This window comes from Manis pentadactyla, chromosome 4 (assembly GCF_030020395.1).
Source record: "Manis pentadactyla isolate mManPen7 chromosome 4, mManPen7.hap1, whole genome shotgun sequence".
NCBI classification, from domain to species: Eukaryota; Metazoa; Chordata; class Mammalia; order Pholidota; family Manidae; genus Manis; species Manis pentadactyla.
In genome coordinates, this window is record NC_080022.1 from 76,565,461 (window position 1) to 76,586,359 (window position 20,899).

General features: G+C 40.6%; 1 protein-coding gene across 2 annotated transcripts in view; it reads left to right on the forward strand.

Moving 5' to 3' along the window:
- Positions 1-14,391, forward strand: part of LRRC8C (leucine rich repeat containing 8 VRAC subunit C) — an 83,328-nt gene extending 68,937 nt beyond the window's left edge. The window contains exon 4 of one of the 2 annotated variants that reach the window (XM_036918374.2): positions 6,074-14,391. In XM_036918374.2, coding sequence (XP_036774269.1) covers positions 6,074-8,347 — 2,274 coding nt within the window. In that variant the 3' untranslated portion in view covers positions 8,348-14,391. The remainder of the gene's footprint in view (positions 1-6,073) is intronic. The other variant, XM_036918375.2, reaches the window with a different exon arrangement.
- Positions 14,392-20,899: the final 6,508 nt, after the last annotated feature.

A 20,899-nucleotide genomic window follows, 5' to 3' on the forward strand; every position in this document is an offset into this window, starting at 1 on the left:
GTTCCTTTTTTTTCCCCAAAAAACAGCAGCTGTTATTCAAAATAATTTACTCATGAATCCAAATTTTAGTGAGCCCTTTTCTCCAAACCCTGAAGTCCTTGGGTTTCTTTTATAGAAATATCACCTCGATATTATCACCGTCGTGGGACAGTTTTACACATGTATTTTTATTCCTCCAGGGACTTTAATTGTAAATCTTTGAGGAGCATTTTATATACTTTTGTCACCTCGATGTCAGCTGCTGCTTAGGATTGAGAGGATATTGGGTCAAATTCCAGCCCGTGGCCCTCTCCAAGTCCTGCTGGACTCCTGGGAGGACCAGGCTCTCATGGTCCCAGGTCTTGCTTCCCTGGAAACAGCATAGATTTTTACCATCCATGCAAACTTTCCCTCTCTGTATAGTTTTGATCCAAGGATGGAATTGAGTCCCTTTTTGCTGTGATTTTTACAAAATTCATTAACAAAAGGTATGTGTGTGCATCTGTGTATGCATGTGGTTAGTAGTTTTTACCAAAGGTCTGAGGAAGATTGAAAGGTATTCACATCTCAAAATAGAAATAATGAGTATATACTCCAGCCTCCTACCGTGTTGCTTGACCTAGTTCCTCAATTGGAGGCCGCCTCGCCTCCTCCTGCCCCACGCCTGTTCTTCCCGATGCTGAGTGGGTAGTAGAGCCGTCCTCATGGCCTCGGCTTCACTGACCTTTGCTGTCTGCGACTCATTTTCTTCTGTCTCCCTCTTCTCGTCATTCCCAAACTAGCTTACCTCCTTAATCTGGATGATTTTGTTGGAGAGGAAACATTTCCCTCTACCCTTAAGGTTCTTCTCGTTGGTCTAAGAACTAAATTGACTTAAGACAAATTAACAGGAGAAAATCAAATTTAGTTTCTTACCTACGGGAACCCCACATCCATGACAGGTTCAAAGACAGAAAGGTAAAATGAAGTATATATGCCGTCCTGAGCTGAGGAATGTGATAGATTCCTGTGGCTTCAAAGGGGAGGAGGGCAATAAGTAGAGCAAATGTTTCGTAGTTAAATGCTCTGCCAGATGGGACACTCAGATAAAATTTATCTCTGGTAATAACCCTTATTTTGGGAAAGACCCCAATTTAGATTTTTCTAGGCACTTAAGGGAGCGGAAGAAGTTTCTCTTGAGCTGTCAGGGTCTCTGTTAAGCTCAAAATAGCTCACAGGCCAAAGTGGCACATTTGGGGAGGCTTGTTGTGAATTCCTTCAATTTCATGGAAGAATTATTCCCACCCCCTTGCAGCATAGTAACTTCCTCACCTTGCTATATTTTGGGTCAGATTTTCCACTCAGTTTTGCATTTAAATTATTTTTTCTCCCCTACCCCATTTCTTTCGCCAACTTGTGTCTCTTTCGTGTACAAACACACCATGGAGCTCTGGTCTCAAGCCTTTTTCCTCCAGAAGCAATCTGAGGGTTGCCTGTGGAAGGAAGTGGTGGAACCCCTTGACACTGTGACATGTGCTTATGAGCTGGTGGTGACGGTCTGAGCCTCCGGATCTTGTGGAATGGGACGGGCATGGGGCTCTCTCCCTGCTCACCCCTTCCCCACTTCCCCTTAATCCTGCCCCAGCAGCCTGGAAGCCTACAGTGATTTCCTTCGAAACTTGAGGTGTAGCCCTTCTTTATGGATTCCTTTGCATTCTGAACTTTAAATTACTGGGTAGAGGTATAGAGAAGTGAAATATAGTTTTAATTAGGCAAACTTCTCAAAAGAACAGAAGAGGTAAAACAAAAACTCGATTTCTTACAAGATGCTGCTTTTTACAAAGATACCACAAAAACACCCTTTACCCTTTTTTTAGGAAGCCTGTCTGCAGTACCTTTTTCTGTCTTCTCTCTTTTTTACTATACCTTTGACAATTCTGATCCTTCTCTCAGTTCTTCTCACTGTTGTAGCATACAAAAATATTAGACACGCATCAGGTGAGAAATTGGGGATCAACAGAGGTGAGGCTTAGAACCTCACCCCCCCTGTTCTGAGAGAAATCTTCTGCATACGTGGATGTTTTATTGCCCTTGTCTAGCTTGGATTAACACATAGTCTACAGGCACACACCTGATCATCTACATTTGCTCTCTTACAACACTAAACTATGTTTTCTACCTTTATCTTGTATCTACCTACCACTTCAGCATTTTATTAAAAATAATAATAATAAAGAGAGAAATGTGGTATTCACATATAAATCAAGGATAAAAATCAAATGAGTATTCATATTTGAACTGACTGTTTATAGTTCATAATGCATGAGCAAAACCGAAAGTTTCTGTGATGACTGCCCCTGTAATGTTCACCATGTAACTTATTCACTATGTAAGAATTTGTTCTCCATGTAAGAACTTGTTTGTTATGCCTCAGAAGATTGGAGACTGACGAAAATTAGGCTTGGGGTGGATTAATGATTGTGCATTGAGCATTGACTCCCCTATACAGAATTTTATTGTTGTTAACAACCATTTGATCAATAAATATGAGAGATGCCCTCACAAACAAACAAAAAAAAAGAAAGTACACACTTCCAATTGTAAAATAAATAAGTAACTGGGATGTAATGTATAGCATAAGGAATATAGTCAAAATATTGTAACAACTTGGTATGGTGATAGCTGGTACCTAGAATTATCATGTATATAAATGTTGAATCACTGTGTTGTACACCTGAAACTAATGTAATGTAATACTGTGTGTCAACTACCCTTCAATAAAAAATAATTATCTACAAAAAAATAAGACACGGAGGAGGCTCACTTACTTCCCCTCTTTTGTGACTATTTTACTGTTGGAATCTTCACCCTCTTCGCTGTGGGACTCTGGAAGCTGCCCTGTTCCTTTTCATAGCCCTGGATTAGACAAGCTGCCGCCGCACTCTGGGAATCCCACTCTGCTCTGCATCTATGCTGGGATCTTCTCAGGAGATGTTCTCTCAGCAGCATGAGCAGCTGTTGTCGTGGTGACTAAGTTCCAGAATTTTTTCTACTCTGTGCTCATATCAGAGTAGTTGAGAGCTTCTAGAAAATAGATCATTGTCTTTACCCTCTTGGGATTTAAGTAGGCACATTTTGAAAATTCCATCTTCATGAATATTGAAAGAGAAATATGACATGAGAGGGCAAAAAGGAAATTCTGGAGATTGTGCACGACCCTCTATCATGGGCTGTTTTTTATAAAGCCATCCTAGCAGAAGCTTGGTGAAATGAGAAGAGGTATGGTGTGGTAGAAAAACACTACGCACTAGAAGACAGGTTTAAATTCCTCCTCTGCCATTTCCTACCTGTGTGAACTTGGGTAAGTCAAGTTCTCTGAACCTTAGTTGGTTTCTCCTGTAAAATGGAGAGAATGTGACCTATCTCCTGAGCATGGCAGATACTAGCCAGTCAGGTGCCTTTGTGCAAAATATAAAAAGACATCTCTACTGTGTGATCATAGCCCCAAAGGTGCTCATCTGGGAGAGGGAAGCACAAGGATTTCAGCCCGTACTGCCGTTAGCTGGCACCTGGCGCAGTGCATAACCTGAGACCCTATACACCAAGCTGCCATGGCAGGAGCAAGCCTGGGGAAGGGCTGGGCAGGGGGCAGTAATGGGGCTGCCTGGTTACTTGGCAGGGAGTTAGGTCTTTGTGGGGGTGCCTGCATTTTTACCTTCTAACTGATCCTGCTTTCACACAGATTCTTCGTGGAGTCACTGACAATGCCATATTAACATACCAGCTGCAAGGTGTCCCTCCTGTAGAAGGTGCTCAGGCAAGCCCTCCTTTTCCCTGCTGGTCACTGGCCCCGCCCTCTGCCCACTTCACAGATTGTTGGAGCATTAAATGAGATCACAAATAGGAAAACATCCAAAACATGATCCCAAACACTGGACTTCTTACTTGTTTCTCTTTTATATTCCTTCCAGGAGGTCTGACATTTGTCTAGGCTTCTCCTACTATTGTCTATTCCAGGAGTTTCCAAGGTAGAGTGCTTGTCTCCAAAGAAATGTGAAGGACACTCCATTGAGATAGGAGATAAAAATGATAACCTGTATTTAAACATAAAGGGAAATTAAGCTTGTCTAATGCTTGGCATACAAATTGACAGTACTTTATAGATATAATTATGAATAGACATACATATATTGAGTGAGCATGCTAAGATTTTCCTCTGATATAAGTAAGTGATAAAAATGTTTGCATACCACTGCTCACTTCTCATACCTCTGCAGCCATGGAACCCTCTGAGTGCAACCACATTTGTTATTCTTCCCCACCTTCTTTGGGTTTACATAGTATGTAGTTGCCACCTGCTTTATCTTCCAAGACAGACATTTTATAAATCTTCTAGTGAAACTTCCTTCTTCCCCTAACCTATTCTTTCATTGTCATCTGCATAGGATATGAGAAGAAGTAAGCTTTTTCCCTAAAACATGAATGAGTTGTATAAGGTGACTTGTTATTTAGGATAAAGTCAGTTTGGGGTCTTTTTGGTTTAACCCTGGAAATTCAGTGAAATAAAATAAGAATACAGGCTCTGGGCCCAGGTGGCCTGGGCTAGATGATACAAAAAAGTCACTTAACCTTTCTGTGCCTTGGTCTTCTCATCTGTGAAATGGGAATAAGATTATCTGTCTCATCTGGTTAAGGTGACAATGAAAAGAATCAATACTTATGATATTTTTAGAATGGGGTCAGTTGTGTATTAAACACAACAGAAGTTCACTGCTGTCATCACTATAATCACCGTCCTCATTTCACCTCTAGGAGAGAGATGGTCCACAGCCAGACCTAAGAAGCTCTGAACTGGAAACACTGGTGTCAGTTCTGGACTCTTCCACTTTCTCAGCAAATGTGTACTGGTGGCCTCCTGTGTACCAGCCACTCTACTCAGTGCTGGGTGCACTTTTTTCTCCAGCATCAAGCCTTTCCATCTGCTTGGTGGGCTCTATCTCCCGTGTCACCAGTTTGTGGTCACTTCCCCTGTCAGCAGTCAACTTTGCAATGGATTCAGTTTCTACTTCTGTGATAAAGATTAAGGGCTTTGCTATTGCAAAATCGCTAAATATTTTGCCATTGCAGAATCACTGACTGCTATGGATTTCCAGCCATTTGACATTTTAAGGTACAAATAGACTTTCCCTGCATTATTAATTCCACGTGTCAATTCCTTAGTTATTATTCTTCCTCTGTACTGTTTGCTAATTGTTCAAAGAGTTCCACTTATGTGGACGTCTTCCTGGGGACAGATCCTCCAAGTCGATTGATACAAAGTATATTCCGCCTCATACAACCAAATCTTCATAAAGGGTGCGATCTCTCTGACCAAATGGCAATCTTATGAGACTGCTGGACATTCTTAGAGCTTAATATTCTTTTCAACAAATTGAGGTATTGATAAAGGGATAGAATTTCTTTTTCTCAATTAATATTTTGTGTGAAAAGCCAGCAAGTTAAAACATAATTATTTTACTATTGCACATTTCTGTATTCTTTATCATAGAAATGAAATGGTTTTTAATGGAAGCTTAGTAAATTCCCATTCTATTAAAGCCATTCATACTCATCTATGCACGTAGTCCAGGATATGGGTATAAATGAAAGGGGAAATGAGAAAGACAGGGATTTCTTTCATATTTTCTCCTTCCGATCCTTTTATTTCTCATACACAAGCTAATATAATCTTGGGAGCCATCTGTTTAAGGATGAATCTGAGGGGAATGTGCTTCTCAGACCAATGACCAGTTTCCCCCAGGCTCCAGTAAGAGAAAATATGCAAATTTTTAAACATACATGAATGTTCTTTAAATATTTCTTTAGTGAATTATTCCGTGTCCTAACAAAACCACTGTGTTTATGTCAAAACTTAGACATGCTGAACAAAGTCAGATATTTCATTTTTTCCAACATGTGGGCTAAGAATAAAATCTTGGTGCTGGACTTGAACGTTGTATTCTCCAGGCAAAGGAAATGGACATTTATTGGATGTTATTGCTGCTTTCTTCACACTAACGACATTATGAAAGCTCTTTGAATAATGTAATTTGAAAATATTATTTCTGTGTTTCAGGTCATGCAAGACAAGATCATCTGCCTTCCGAAAAGAGTTCCGCCTTCTCAGAACCACTCTGCCATTTCAAATGTCTCGCAGGCAGTTGCCAGTACCACCCCGCTGCCTCCACCGAAGCCGTCTCCTGCTAACCCTGTCACTGTGGAAATGAAGGGACTGAAGACAGATCTGGACCTTCAGCAGTACAGCTTCATAAACCAGATGTGCTATGAGCGAGCCCTCCACTGGTACGCCAAGTATTTCCCTTACCTTGTCCTTATCCATACCTTGGTCTTCATGCTCTGCAGCAACTTTTGGTTCAAATTCCCTGGCTCCAGCTCCAAAATAGAACATTTCATTTCAATCCTGGGGAAGTGTTTTGACTCTCCCTGGACCACACGGGCTTTGTCTGAAGTGTCTGGGGAGGACTCAGAAGAAAAGGACAACAGGAAGAACAACATGAGCAGGTCCAACACCATCCAGTCTGGGCCAGAAGGCAGCCTGGCCAACTCTCAGTCCTTAAAGTCAATTCCTGAGAAGTTTGTGGTTGACAAGTCGGCTGCAGGGGCTCTGGATAAGAAGGAAGGGGAGCAAGCGAAGGCCTTATTTGAGAAGGTGAAGAAGTTCAGGCTGCACGTAGAAGAAGGTGATATACTATATGCTATGTATGTCCGCCAGACTGTACTTAAGGTTATAAAATTCCTGATCATCATTGCCTATAATAGTGCCCTGGTTTCCAAAGTCCAGTTTACCGTGGACTGTAATGTTGACATTCAGGACATGACTGGATATAAAAACTTTTCTTGTAATCACACCATGGCACACTTGTTCTCAAAACTCTCCTTTTGTTACCTGTGCTTTGTAAGTATCTACGGACTGACATGCCTTTATACCTTGTACTGGCTGTTCTACCGTTCTCTAAGGGAATACTCTTTCGAGTATGTCCGGCAGGAGACCGGAATTGATGATATCCCAGACGTGAAAAATGACTTTGCTTTTATGCTTCATATGATAGATCAGTATGACCCTCTGTATTCCAAGAGGTTTGCAGTGTTCCTGTCTGAAGTGAGTGAAAACAAATTAAAGCAGCTGAACTTAAACAACGAGTGGACTCCTGACAAACTGAGGCAGAAGCTGCAGACAAATGCCCATAACCGGCTGGAGTTACCTCTTATCATGCTCTCTGGCCTTCCAGATACTGTTTTTGAAATCACAGAGTTGCAATCTCTAAAACTTGAAATCATTAAGAATGTAATGATACCAGCCACCATTGCACAGCTTGACAATCTCCAAGAACTCTCTCTACACCAGTGCTCAGTCAAGATCCACTGTGCAGCACTGTCTTTCCTGAAAGAAAACCTGAAGGTCTTGAGTGTCAAGTTTGATGATATGAGGGAGTTGCCCCCCTGGATGTATGGACTCCGGAATCTGGAAGAGCTCTACCTGGTTGGCTCTCTAAGTCATGATATTTCCAAAAATATCACCCTTGAGTCTCTGCGGGATCTCAAAAGCCTTAAAATTCTCTCCATCAAAAGCAATGTTTCCAAAATCCCTCAGGCAGTGGCTGATGTTTCCAGCCACCTCCAGAAGATGTGCATACATAACGATGGCACCAAGCTGGTGATGCTCAACAATTTGAAGAAGATGACCAATCTAACGGAGCTGGAGCTAGTCCACTGCGACCTGGAGCGCATTCCTCACGCTGTGTTCAGCCTGCTTAGCCTCCAGGAATTGGACCTCAAGGAAAATAACCTGAAATCTATAGAAGAAATCGTCAGCTTCCAGCACCTGAGAAAGCTGACAGTGCTAAAACTGTGGCACAACAGCATCACCTATATCCCAGAGCATATAAAGAAACTCACCAGCCTGGAGCGTCTGTCCTTCAGTCACAATAAAATAGAGGTGCTGCCTTCCCACCTCTTCCTGTGCAACAAAATCCGATACTTGGACTTATCCTACAATGACATTCGATTTATCCCACCTGAAATTGGAGTTCTACAAAGTTTACAGTATTTTTCCATCACTTGTAACAAAGTGGAAAGCCTTCCAGATGAACTCTACTTCTGCAAGAAACTTAAAACTCTGAAGATTGGGAAAAACAACCTATCAGTACTTTCACCAAAAATTGGAAATTTACTGTTTCTTTCCTACTTAGATGTTAAAGGCAATCACTTTGAAATCTTGCCTCCTGAACTGGGTGACTGCCGGGCTCTGAAGCGGGCTGGTTTAGTTGTAGAAGACGCTCTGTTTGAAACTCTGCCTTCTGATGTCCGGGAGCAAATGAAAACAGAATAACTTATTTTTGTTTAAAATTTGACTGAAACATGCTTCTGCCAAATACAATATAAATAATTAGGTAGTCTTAATGCCTTTCCTATTTTTTTTTCCACACAAAACAAAATGTACACAAAGATTAAGGAGTGTGTATTTTTTAATAAAAATTTAATTGTATTTTTTCAATATTAATATTTTAAAGTTTTATTTGTCTTTGAACCTAATATATGTATTATTGTCTTCCACTGACAGAAACAGATGGTTCTGTCTGTTTTTTTGTGGGGTTTTTTTTTGTCTTTTCAGTTACATTCTTGTGAAGGGGAGGGAACTTTATGTTGCATGCTTTTGGGTATTTTTTAAATAGGTGAAGACATTTTGCCAAGGTCATTTTTAGCTTGTTTATACCTGTATGCAGTCCTTATTTTTGTTTTCATTGTATGTGTGCCAAGAAATCCGTGCTGGTTATTTTAATATCAGCTGTATTCCCCATTGGCTAGCTCCTTCATTCTACAGAAAACTCTTCTCTGTCGTGTGAATTCACATAAGTGCATCATCACAGACTATTATTTTTATTCTCCCTCACCTTCCACAGAACCCTAAATCATGTTGTTTCATATATCTGACAGTTAAAGTTATCCTTAGATAAGGATTTTGTGAGTGAAGACAATAATCTTCCATATTTGGCTTGCTTGAACTGGTCATTTATAATTTAACTGATTTGCATTTTTACGAACATTAAAAAAATATCGTTTAAAAACAAGATACAGAGAATCCCACCCTTTAAACTCGATATTCCTATGTAGTATTGGTGAACAACCTTAACAAAAACTAGATACTAGATTTATTTTAATTAATAGGTAATTACATTTAAAAATCATAGAATTAGAAGCCTGTTTTTTGGCTAATATAATCATCTTTGATATCTTGATATGTGGGTACATCAGATGGAAAAAAATCCACTAGTAAAGCTAGTGAGAAAAAACTCTGCTAAAGAGCTGGTACACTCCAGTGAAGCCCATTGATTTCTCCAGGCAGTGTGGCAGTGGTAATCTATTCAAACTCTGCCTGTTACACAAAATAATCCACTTATAGACATATATAAAAGTAGATATATGAATTGATCTCACTCAAGCCTACCCTTGCTGTGAATGCTGGGAAATACAAGCGCAGGAACTCTTCACCTGCTCTCTTTGGCTTAAAATAAGCATCTCATCTAAAAGAGTTCTGTTACTTTTTTTAAAGTGTGAATACATTGCTAAGTGGATGTTACATGGGAACAGCAGAGCTTTTATTTATCTTTGTTCTAAAAAACATCTGACATAACGTGGGTCTTCGGCAAAATTTTTCACTGACTATGAGTCTGTGTAGAACAGGAAAATGAAAACACTCTTTGTGCCCTCAACCTGGGACCAACTAGTGCCACTGATCATGGGAATTTTATTTTACGTACCAAACTCACACTGTTTTCAGATCTAAGAAAGTTCTGCCTCGTAGCAATCAAAGAAAGTAGGAAGATGATGTGGGGTTTCAAAATGCTGCTTTTAAAGTTTCTTCCTTGATCCTGGTGACTTTGCTCAGTGCTGCTTTGAATCATATATGGAACACAAATACAAGAACTACTCAGCAGATGTATGTACCTCAATCATGTTGTAAATGTCATACATTGTGGGGTGAAGGCTTTGGGAAAGAGATGCTTTTCATTTATGTAGTAATTGAATCATGTAGACCAAATGGTTTCACTGTTTCTGCCCTATGTTAAAGTGTTGGAATGATGATTTTGTATAGCTGATTTGTTTTGACCTAAAATTGAAATGATATGTTTAAAATAATAACATGGCTGTATTTCTTGTAGGATCATATTCAATTCCAGAATATTGTTAGGATCTTGATTATGAATGATGTGTTGTACTTAGAAACACAACCCTGTTTTAAACAAATTAACAAAAAACTTGGAAGATTGTCTATGGCTGAGCATGACAAAAACACATGTTGAAAGGTAAGCTTAGATAACTACTAGTAAAACACTGGGTGCACTTTTTTTCTGCATAAAATTTATAGTCCTTTTCTGTATCATGCTTCAGTAAGGAACTATTCAGGTTAAAAATCATATTTATGCTGAAGTCTTTATCTGGGGTTCACTCAATCTCATATAGGTTCATAACTGAAGTAAGTCACTAATGTCGTTTTTATCTCTCATAACAATTTGCTCAAAATTATAAAAGAATTTGATTTGCTTTCTTGATTTCTCAGGCTGACCCCCAACCTAAATTCTAAATCACAACCTGCAAATTAGTATAGTTCTATGACTTTATGTTTTAACTAAGAAGGAAAATTCATAAATGTTTCTATTAGATTTTGTAAAAATTCTACGGTCTCAAACTTCATCTTGAGTCCGAATTTTCTGACTCTGGCCCTTTTTAATATTGTAGGTTTTTGCTCACGTTTGTAAGTAAAAAGCACTCAATTACTATTTAGCCTTTAAATGGGAAACTCAACTCAGGTAAATGAACTGCTGACTTTTCTGAAATCCTTTAACAGATCAACTCAGTGTGAAGGGGGTATTTACGTAATCCCTTTCTAAATTTTACAAGTGCTCTTGCTAAAAAGGAACAACTAGCTGTCTTTTTCCAACCTCTATGGTATTCATGCAAAACTGCTTGTGTAAATATAAAAGCACTCGTGCTTAAAACCCATAATGGGTACACTTTTTGGTCAGTTTTAATGGTTGAGTGTAGAACAGACAATTGTCTGGTGATAGTCTGGTTGAAACAGAGCAGGTAAATGTATCCCAATGGAATGCACCTAAGAAGACCACACCTCTGAAAATTAGTTGTGTGTTAGGTTTTTGTTCTGTTCTTAACACAAGTGTTTTCAAAAACTTTTGATATAAAGATTCTTGAAGCAGTGAACTCTGTTATTTACAGCTGTAAAGTGTTCTCGTTGGTCCGCTGTGACGTCCTACACAGCAAGCACTTTTTCAGAAAGCCTTGGGAAATATGCCTGCTATGAGAATTGGTGTTTATTGAGAGGGGCCTCCTTAACTGCCTCTCAAAGCCATCTTTGTAGAGAAAGGCTTAAGCAAACTGGAACCTTCCTTGGGTCCCTTGGGATGAGGAAAGCCCAAGTTCTTGAGATACGATGTCTTCCAATTTCTGATATTAAGGAAGAGAAGACAAAAGCTTTGTATCTTGTTACCATTTCCCCCAAGAGGAGTTTTACTGTTGTTTTCTTAATTCTGTAAGAAAAAAAAAATTCAACTTTTAAGTGGTTTATTTTACTCTCGAATCTCATGCTAAACAACTGATCAGTAGTAACATTTTCTTAAACTATGAGCATTCATGATCCATCTTAATGAAAACTGTCAGCAGTACTTAGCAGTGAATAGGTAAGATGAATTTCAATATGATTTCCATTTGTTTCAAGACTAAGAGTCAATTAACTTTCTCCTGCTAATCTTCAATGTGCTAATGCTATTTGGGCAGTTCACATTTTTGGCAGGATCTCAGTAACTCAGACAAGGGTTCCATACTGACCTTAAGTTAGCAAAACAAATTAACAAAACAGCGCAGTTGTTAGTGAGGGGATACTTAAGGGGTCTGCAAGATGTTCTCATCTTTTCTCGTCTACTCAGACACATTGTAAGAAAACCTGAACAGTCCCAACAAGACCTGCCATTGACTTTTAAGGTTTAGGCCTCAGTGACATGCTTCTAATTCGTATGAGCCGTCTGAACAAGGCACCCCCTCTTAGCTCCACCTTCCCAAATCCATTCACTGAAAAAGGTAGCGACAGCCTTGCATTCATTTTGGTGAGAGAGAAGAGGGTTTTCTCTTGCCCTAATGAAATTTTTTTTTAATCAAAGGACTTTGAAAAGGGGTATGTACCTTGGAACAACTTAATGTCTTGGCCATGTTAAATAACAGTTCTTATGCAGGGTTTTTAAAAGTGGTAAGTTTGCTTTCAGCTAATACCATTCCATCTCCCACCTGATGCTGCCTCTGTTCTTAATATTTTTACTATGGTTGAAAACTCAATGCCTTATGTGCTCACTCAGTTTTTGTTCTGCCCCGTTTTCTCTCACTGTCTTTTCTGTATTCAAACTGTGTCAAATGCTGGCAAAACCTCTAAGACTGTTGAGAAAATGCTTGAACGTTAATTTGTTATAGTGCAAGTTTATGATAAGATGTCTTAATGTTATTTGACTAAGTAGTACATAGGAATAGAAAATAACTTAAATAAAGTCATTTTTGTAATTTAAAATTGAGACTTTGTCCCTTTCTTAATCATTTGTAGAAGTCATGTTTATCTTCAGCATTTCTCTTGTGTTTTTGCCTGTTCTGTTTCTGAAGCTCCCTGTACTCTGCAGGAAATAGGCTGCATGCCTTCTTTCACTTTGTGTTTAGCTAGTTTCTGCAAGTGTGACTAATTATTTCCTTCCTTAATTCACTGTACTGTGTCTACCTAACATGCCCCTGGAGTTTCATTTGGGTAATTAGTGCCTTAATATGTTATCTGGAGTACAATTTCTATGCATTTGCCAGATCAGATTGTACAATCACTGTCCAGTCCAGCTTTCAGTAAATACTTTTGTGGTAATGATTGTGATTACTTAACGGAATCAGAATGGTTCTGCAGAACTAAGAGGCCTCTCTTAGTTAACCACATACACTCCAGGCTTACAGAAACCACCTTCATAAGAAAACTTTATGCACCACTTACATGTAAGAAAACTGTGATTGATAACTTTTGAAGCTAAACTGTCACTTTACCTATTTCTCTATAGTCATTTATGACTCAGTTATTTACTGATACTCAATTGATAGTCCCTTGGAGAAGAACTATTGAGATGAGGAGGATTCTGAGTCTGTTGAGAGGGGCTGTAAGAAACTGTGGAGACGAGAGCTGAGAAATGCAATAGGTCAGAGACATCTGATGATTCCAGGGCAGTTTGCACAGAAGAGAAAGACTTGGTCAACTGCCACCTTCTTCTGTGCCATCTTCCAGTCCTTTCATTTACACAGAATTGAGATAGACTCTGAAATTAAATAAATAGGTTCAGTTATTCAGAATTGTTGTCTAGTAAGATATAAGTGAAGCATTTGCGTTTGGGTGGGAAGTACATGAAGAGGGAAGTCTTAGCCAATTTTATGTGCAGTGGGGTCCTTACACTCCCTTCCTCAATATGAAAGTAGAAAAAAACTGATTTTTGTACAAATCTCTTGGACTTTTGTACAAGTCTCTTGACTTTCTTGGAAGTCGCATTCTGAGCCTTAACACTAGCATCATGCTAACGGATTTAGTTGTTCTATGCATCCACAAAGATGGGATGTTAGAGTATCGACAGCCTTTCCTTTAGTGAGGAGCTGTTTAAATGAGTTCATGCTCATGAAACTGAAGCCTAGAGATTCAGCTTAGATCAAAACTACTCAGTCTAAACATTTAGCCACATAATTTATTTAAGTCCTCTCAAAGAAAGTGAATTTGTGTCAAATGGGAAATATGAAAAATGCCAGAGGGATTATATACCTGATTTATATTACATAAGGCTTTTGCTTACTTAACAGGGAGTCTCCTGATCAAGGATGTTCATTGTACTTTCTCATTTTAGGCCTATTTGTTGCCCTTCAAATTCTACCAACAACAAATTAAAACATACAAAGCTCAAGTACAGCAAACCAGGTGGAAGATTATTTCCAGATGGCTGTCCCTCACTCGGAAACTGCTTACATAAATAAAAAATTTTATTTAAAAATATATTAAAAAGAAACTGCTAGTGATTTTGAGTGTTTTTCAATGACTATTGAGTCTTTAATTATGAATCTGGCCAAGAACTTGCAGCAAAAAATGCCTGAAAGTAAACTCCAAAACCTTATGATAAAAGCTGATAATGACATTCTCAATAGAACTGCCTACATAGTAAAAAATTGTAAGAAAGAAGTTGCATTTTGGGTTGTTTTAAACGTTTTGAATCATACATTTTTTCTAATGTGTACAGAGGGAAAAAATTATACAGAAATGTATCTGGAATTCTCTAAATACTTTAAATAAACTTTACAATAAAGGAGTTATGCTTTATGTACTATGATTGGACAGGGACCCATAGTGTTAGTTACACATAGTAATGCCTCTTCTGTTTTCAGTTCTGTCCACCCAAATCTATTGATTCTACTAAGACTTTTTAAGAGTTTTAAGAATTTAGAATTTCACCCTAACTGCCTCATTATGTAGGGCACTTACCACTTATACCATGCTTATTTTAGGACCCATCATATCTCTCCTTCCACAGTTGGAGGTCCAGTGAGTGTAGAAACCAAGACTTATTTTTTTTTTCCTGAAGTGTTTCCCATTGTGACTTATAGGAGATGAGCCCTGAAGTAGTATTGCTGAATCAATCAAGAGGACTGACCCTACTGACTGAGGGCCTTAGAGCTGTGAGCGGCAACCATCTGTGTTCAAACTGGTTCTGAAATGCATTATTTTTCTAGGGTTGCCCTAACTACCACACACTGGGTGGCTTAAACAAATTTAGAGTCTCACAGTTTTAGATCACAGTGTCAGTGGGATCGGTTCCTCTGAGGGCTGTGTGGGAGAATCTGTTCCATGCCTCTCTCCCCTGTCTTTTGGTGGTTTGTAGGCAAACTGGCAGTCCGGGTCTGATCGCTGCCTTCAACTTCCTATGGTGTTCTCTTTATGTGTGTCTATCTCTCTGTCCAAAGACCAAAAACTTCTCCATTTTATAAGGACACAGTCATACTAGATTAGGGCCCACCCTAACAACCTCATCTTTTTTCTCAGCATAGGGATTTGAAAGTCATATACATTACAAAATGCTCACCACAGTAAATGTAGTTCTGTCACCACACAAAGATACTATAACATTATTGGCTATATTCCTTATGCTGTACATTTCGTCCTTGTGACTTATTTCTTTTATAATTGGAATTTTGTCCGTCTTCCCGATCCCTGTGGCAACCACCCATTTGTTCTCTGTATTTTTTTAGATTCCACATATAAGTGAAATCATATGGTATTTGTCTTTCTCAATCTGACTTATTTCAATTAGCATGTTGTCTCAAATGGCAAGATTCATTCTTTTTTATGGCTGAGTAATATTCCACTGTACACATGTACTGCATCATCTTTATCCATTCATTTATTGATGGACATTTAGGTTGTTTCCATATCTTGGCTATTGTGAACAGTGTATTACACATAGGGGCACATGTATCTTTTCAAATTAGTGATTGTATTTTCCTTGGGTAAACACCCAGAAGTGAAATTACTAGGTCATGCGGTATTTCTATTTTCAACTTTTTGAGAATTCTCATACTGTTTTCCACAATGTGTGAACCAATTTATATTCCCACCAACAGTATACAATGATTCCCTTTTCTCCACAGTCTCATCAGCACCTGTTATTCTTGTCTTTTTGGTATTAGCCATTCTAATTGATATGAGGTGATAATCTCACTGTGGTTTTGATTTGCATTTCCCTGATGATTAGTGATGTGGAACATCTTTTCATGTGCCTGTTGGACATCTGTTTGTCTTCTTTGGAAAAATATCTGTTCAGGTCCTCAAACCATTCTTTAATCAGATTATTTGGGTTTTTTTGGTGTTGAGTTGTATGAGTGTTTTGTGTATTTTGGATGTTAACCTTACAGGATATATCATTTGTGAATATCTTCTCCCATTCAATATATATTGCCTTTTCATTTTGTTGACAGCTTCTGTCTCTGTGCAGAAGCCTTTTAGTTTGATGTAGTCCCACTTATTTTTGCTTTTGTTTCCCTTGCCTGGGAAGACATTCAGAAAAAAAAAATAAGGCCAGTGTTCAATAGTGTACTGCCTATATTTTTCTGTAGTTTTATGGTTTCAGGTCTTATATGTAGGTGATTAATCCATTTCAAATTAATTTTTGTATATGATATAAGATAGTAGTCCAGTTTCATTCTTTTGCATGTAGTTGTCCAGTTTTCTCCCCACCATTTGTTGAACCTAATGAACCTTAGATGAATCTAATGACTAAATCTTAACTTGATAACTTGCAAAGAGTCAAATCAGATAAAAACACAGGTACTGGAGATTAAGACATCATCTTTTGGAGGACACAATTCAATCCATAACAGTGGGCAAAATAGTTTTCTTTCTTGATGAAGCTATTACATTCCAAGTTTATTAGAAACAGAATTTGGAGTTTTTGAAGATTGGCTAGTCCAAAGTTTTTCAAATAGTGTTCCAAAGAGCTCTAACTCTCTAACAAAGTATCTCAGAAGGACTCAGGGGCTGGATAGGGTTCCTGGCTTCATGTCTGTTTCAATTAATATTGCCATGTAACATACCCCAAAACTCAGAAGGGTAAAACAACTATGTTATTACACTCCCAGAGTCAGTGGGTAAGGAATATAGACAGTGCACAGAAAAACAGCTTGTTTCTGCTCTACAGTGTCCAGGACATCAGCTGGGGAGACTCGTGGCAGGGAGCTAGAGTCAAACGGTCAGCATTAGGTTCTGGTGTTGGCTGGGGCATCAGCTGGGCTTCTTCACAGCATGACAGCTCCAGGGCAGTCAGAGATCTTGTGCGATAGCTTAGGGTTTCAAAGCCACTCTTCCATCAGGCAGAAAGGATGTTCCATCACCTTTCAGGACCCCACTTCCACTTTATATTATTGGTTGAAACAGTGTAAACCTTGCCCACTGTAGGAGCAGGGGAGAGGGGACACAGGCCCCGTCTTTCCACGGGAGGAATGTCAATGTCACAACTGTAAGATTATGTGGGACAGGAGTCATCATTGTGGCATCTGTGAAAAACAAAGTCTGTTACACTATCAGCAACAACTTTTATAACCATTGACTCTTTCATGTTCACTAGCAATTGTACATGAAAAATACAGTATCTATAAGGCCAAGTAACACATAAATTTCACACCATCTTTCAGCATATCCAGTGATTATAGAAAAGCAGAAAATCGAGAAAGCTAGTGTTTTCACCCTTTTCTTTGTTTCTTTGGGCAAGGTGGGAGAGAGTTATGAAATAACTGGAAGAAAGCCATCATGTCTTTTTATTGAATTGTGTGATAAAAATCAACCTTATGACAGGGTTTAAGCTAGGTGCTTTCACAAATTTTATTTGACTGTTGCATGTTTCTCCCAAGGTCAGCCAAAGTTTCCTAAATTGTTCAGAGATGCATGTGTACATGAGCAGACACACACACCCCTGGTCTGTGACTTACACAATTTAATAAGAGGAAAAGTCTCATCAATGTCTGCGGTAAAAGTGAAGAGATGTGGAGAATGCCTTCGTGAAGTCCTTCATCTGCTGCTTTCCAGGCGTTCTTTGCCATCTGCCCAGTGCCCTAGCTCCTGCCCCAACCTGACAACCCCCCAAGTGACTGGGGCACAGACAGCAAGAGCAGCTCCCTGCAGCCTCCAACCCCCTGCTTTGCTGCAAGCTTCTCTGTTAGATCCCAACCTTGTAGCTCAGGAGGAAATTTGGGGGGTTGGAAAAAGTTTTCTGGAAAACAATTACTCACGAGCAGAGGGACCAGAAAAGTCTCAGAGATGTTCTCTAGCAGACAATTTAAACGAATGACTCTCAGCGGGGCAGCCTGCCTGTCCCAGCTGATCTGCAGAGGTGGTGGAGTGCTGCATGGAGATCTGTATTCACCCTCCAGCCCACTACATTGTCAAACCAATTCACTGAGGGCTCTCCTCACTCATGTTCACTCTTATAAAATCCACCAACATATTTAGTTCATTCAGAAAGAATAACTACTTAATAGCATGTCTTCCATCATAAGGTTGTACCACAGAGGTCAGCTAGAGGCTAAATCTCTTAGGATTTAGAGGAAATTGGCTACTACCACCACCACCCCCAACCCCCATCCCATGCCCTTTGGAAGTCCGGCACCCTCTTCAAAGTTTCACAAATTTCTGGTGTGTTTATGTTTTCAGACGGCTGGCTCTGAACCTGTTTCTGAGGAACGACTTCCACCTACCACCTCACTATTCCACATGTTTGGTCCCTGCTGGTACCTGAAAGATGGGTCTGTCCTGTTCTTTGACTGCCCTCAACATACACATGCTGGGCTTCGGTGCCCTTTGGAGACTTCACTGAGGGTTTGCAGAGACAGTAGAGCACTCTCAAGAGCCATGCAAACCACTTTAAAACCCGAATTTGTGGAAGCCCTTCAGCCTGCCCACACCACCGCCTTGCCGTCCCTCCCGCCACCCTCTCAGCTTTCCCCCCCTGCACAACCCACTCTCAGGCGCGGGGCAGCTGAACTTCCTTTCCTGCTTGGCGGCCTCCCACCATGTGTCTCCTTGCTCTCACCCTTTACATCCTGGCAGTTTATCAAAGGTTTTCTCAACACACTTCCATCCTGTAAGAATTCTGGTGTCTGCTGTTAAATTGTTTTAACAACCTATTTATATAAGTCGTTACTCTGACCTGCACCTCTCTGACTATTCCTTCTGTTTCTTCACATTTCCCTGCCTTTCTCCTTCCCTCCAAATATGCCAGACCTCCCAGTTATATCCTAGCCTCTGTCCTCCTTTGTTCTTACCCAGCTCTTAGTGAGCTCGTTTACTTTCAGGTCTATATCTGCAGACTTCCTATAGCAACTCCCAGATCTCTACCTCTAGTTACCACTTCTCTTCTGTCTCTCACTTCCTGTTGTCTTCTGAGCATTTCCACTTGTCCATCATTTCACGTTTAATGTATCTGAGAGCAAACCTCATCTAAGCACTACTTTACATTACTATTGTATATCATTACATTACTCATATATATTACATTACTATTGTAATGGCACAGCCTACTAACTGGTTGCCCCACAATTCTCTCATTCTTTTGTTGCTTTCTCCTCTTCTCTATTACTAGACTAGTTTTCCAAAGTATAGTTCCTATCTTATTGCTCCTCTGCCCAAAAACCTTTCCATTATCTTCTTAATACTCTGTACTTCACTCTGTACACCTTAGCTTGCCTTTCGAGATCCACCCCAGTCCAGGCCTGACCTGCATTTTCAACACAGGCCCTGGAATCCAAAGTGATTCAAATCCTCATTACCCATTTACCTGACGTATGACCTTGGGAGAGTTAATACAAACTCTCTGGCCTCTGTTTATATTAAAGACCTCCATATTTTAGCCCTTCCCAGGAAATACTAAAATGTTTCGTATCCTAATGCTGGAACCACCTCCGATTCTGTCCTTTCTTTTTTTTATCTCTCTCTGCATCAGCTTCTATGCATTCCTGTTCTCTGGTTTCTATTCCATCAATGGCCTCTTGCATCTTATCCATTCTGCTTATAAATCCTTCCAGAGTTTGTTTCACTTCTGTGATCTCCTTCCGGACATCTGTAATCTCCCTCCAGACTTCATCCCTTAGCTCTTGCATATTTCTCTGCAGCTCTACCAGCATGTTTATGATTTTTATTTTGAATTCTTTTTCAGGGAGACTGGTTAGGTCTGCCTCTGCAGATCCTTTCTCAGGTGTACCTATCTTGGACTGGACCAGATTTTTTTGCCTTTTCATGGTGATACCAGTGGCTGTAGGCAGGTTGCGGGTGTGTCAGCTGGGAGAAGAAAGTCCTTTCCTGCTTGCTGGATGCTTGCCCTTCTCCTCTGCCTGTGATGGTTACCTGCACTCCTGGAGCAGCCCCGGGTTAATCCCCTAAGCTGCTTTGGGCGGGGTGTCCGTCAGAGCAGCGTGGAGCCCTGCGGGGAGTGGCAGGCCCTCCAGGTGCACTCCTCCATACTAGCGGCGACCCTGCCAGGCAGCTGTGTAGCAGCAGCGGCCTTTGGGTCTGGCCCGGGCGGCTGTGTGTTGGGCTGGGATTCTGGTCGGCTGCTGGGAGCGCACCTGCTCCCTCTGGCTCCGCTGCAGGTGCACGCGGGGCTCTTCTGCACAGGCTTCTACTGGATTCTGGCTTCACTGCCGCCGGTGCATGCGAGCCGTGCCCAGGCTGTTCGGTCACGCCGCTGTGGGCTAGCATAAGCCTCTCCTGTGGCGCATGGATCTGCTCTCAGTTCCTTCCGGCGCTGCTGTCCCCGGTGCATGCTGCCACTCTCCTGCTACTGGGCCCGTGTGTCGGGGTCTGCACCACTTGGAGGAATGACTGACAGGATGCTTAATGCTGTGAGGGGCTTCAAAGCTGCACTGCCTCCATTTAGGGTGCCTAAGTTTCCCTGGTATTCCCAGCTGCCGGGACAACTTCGTCCAGCTATGGGGTCCCTGTCTCTTTAAGACTTGCAGAAAGCACTCGCTTTTCTTTTGTCTCAGGGGCGCCAGTTGCAGGGACCTGCCCACAGGTTTTGCTTTTCCGTTTCTCTAATATCCAGCACCCCGTGCACCTTGTGTCTGCATTCCACGTGTGGATTTCTAGAGCTGGTTGTTTAGCAGTCCTGGGCTTTCCCTCCCTCCCCATTCCAACTTCTTTCTTCCCGCCGGGTTTTGGGGTGGGGGAGCATTCGGGTCCAGCCTGGCTGCGGCTTATATCTTACCCACTTTGTGTGATGCCGAGTTCTCGCAGATGTAGATGTATCCTGGCTGTTGTACTGCATCCACTGAT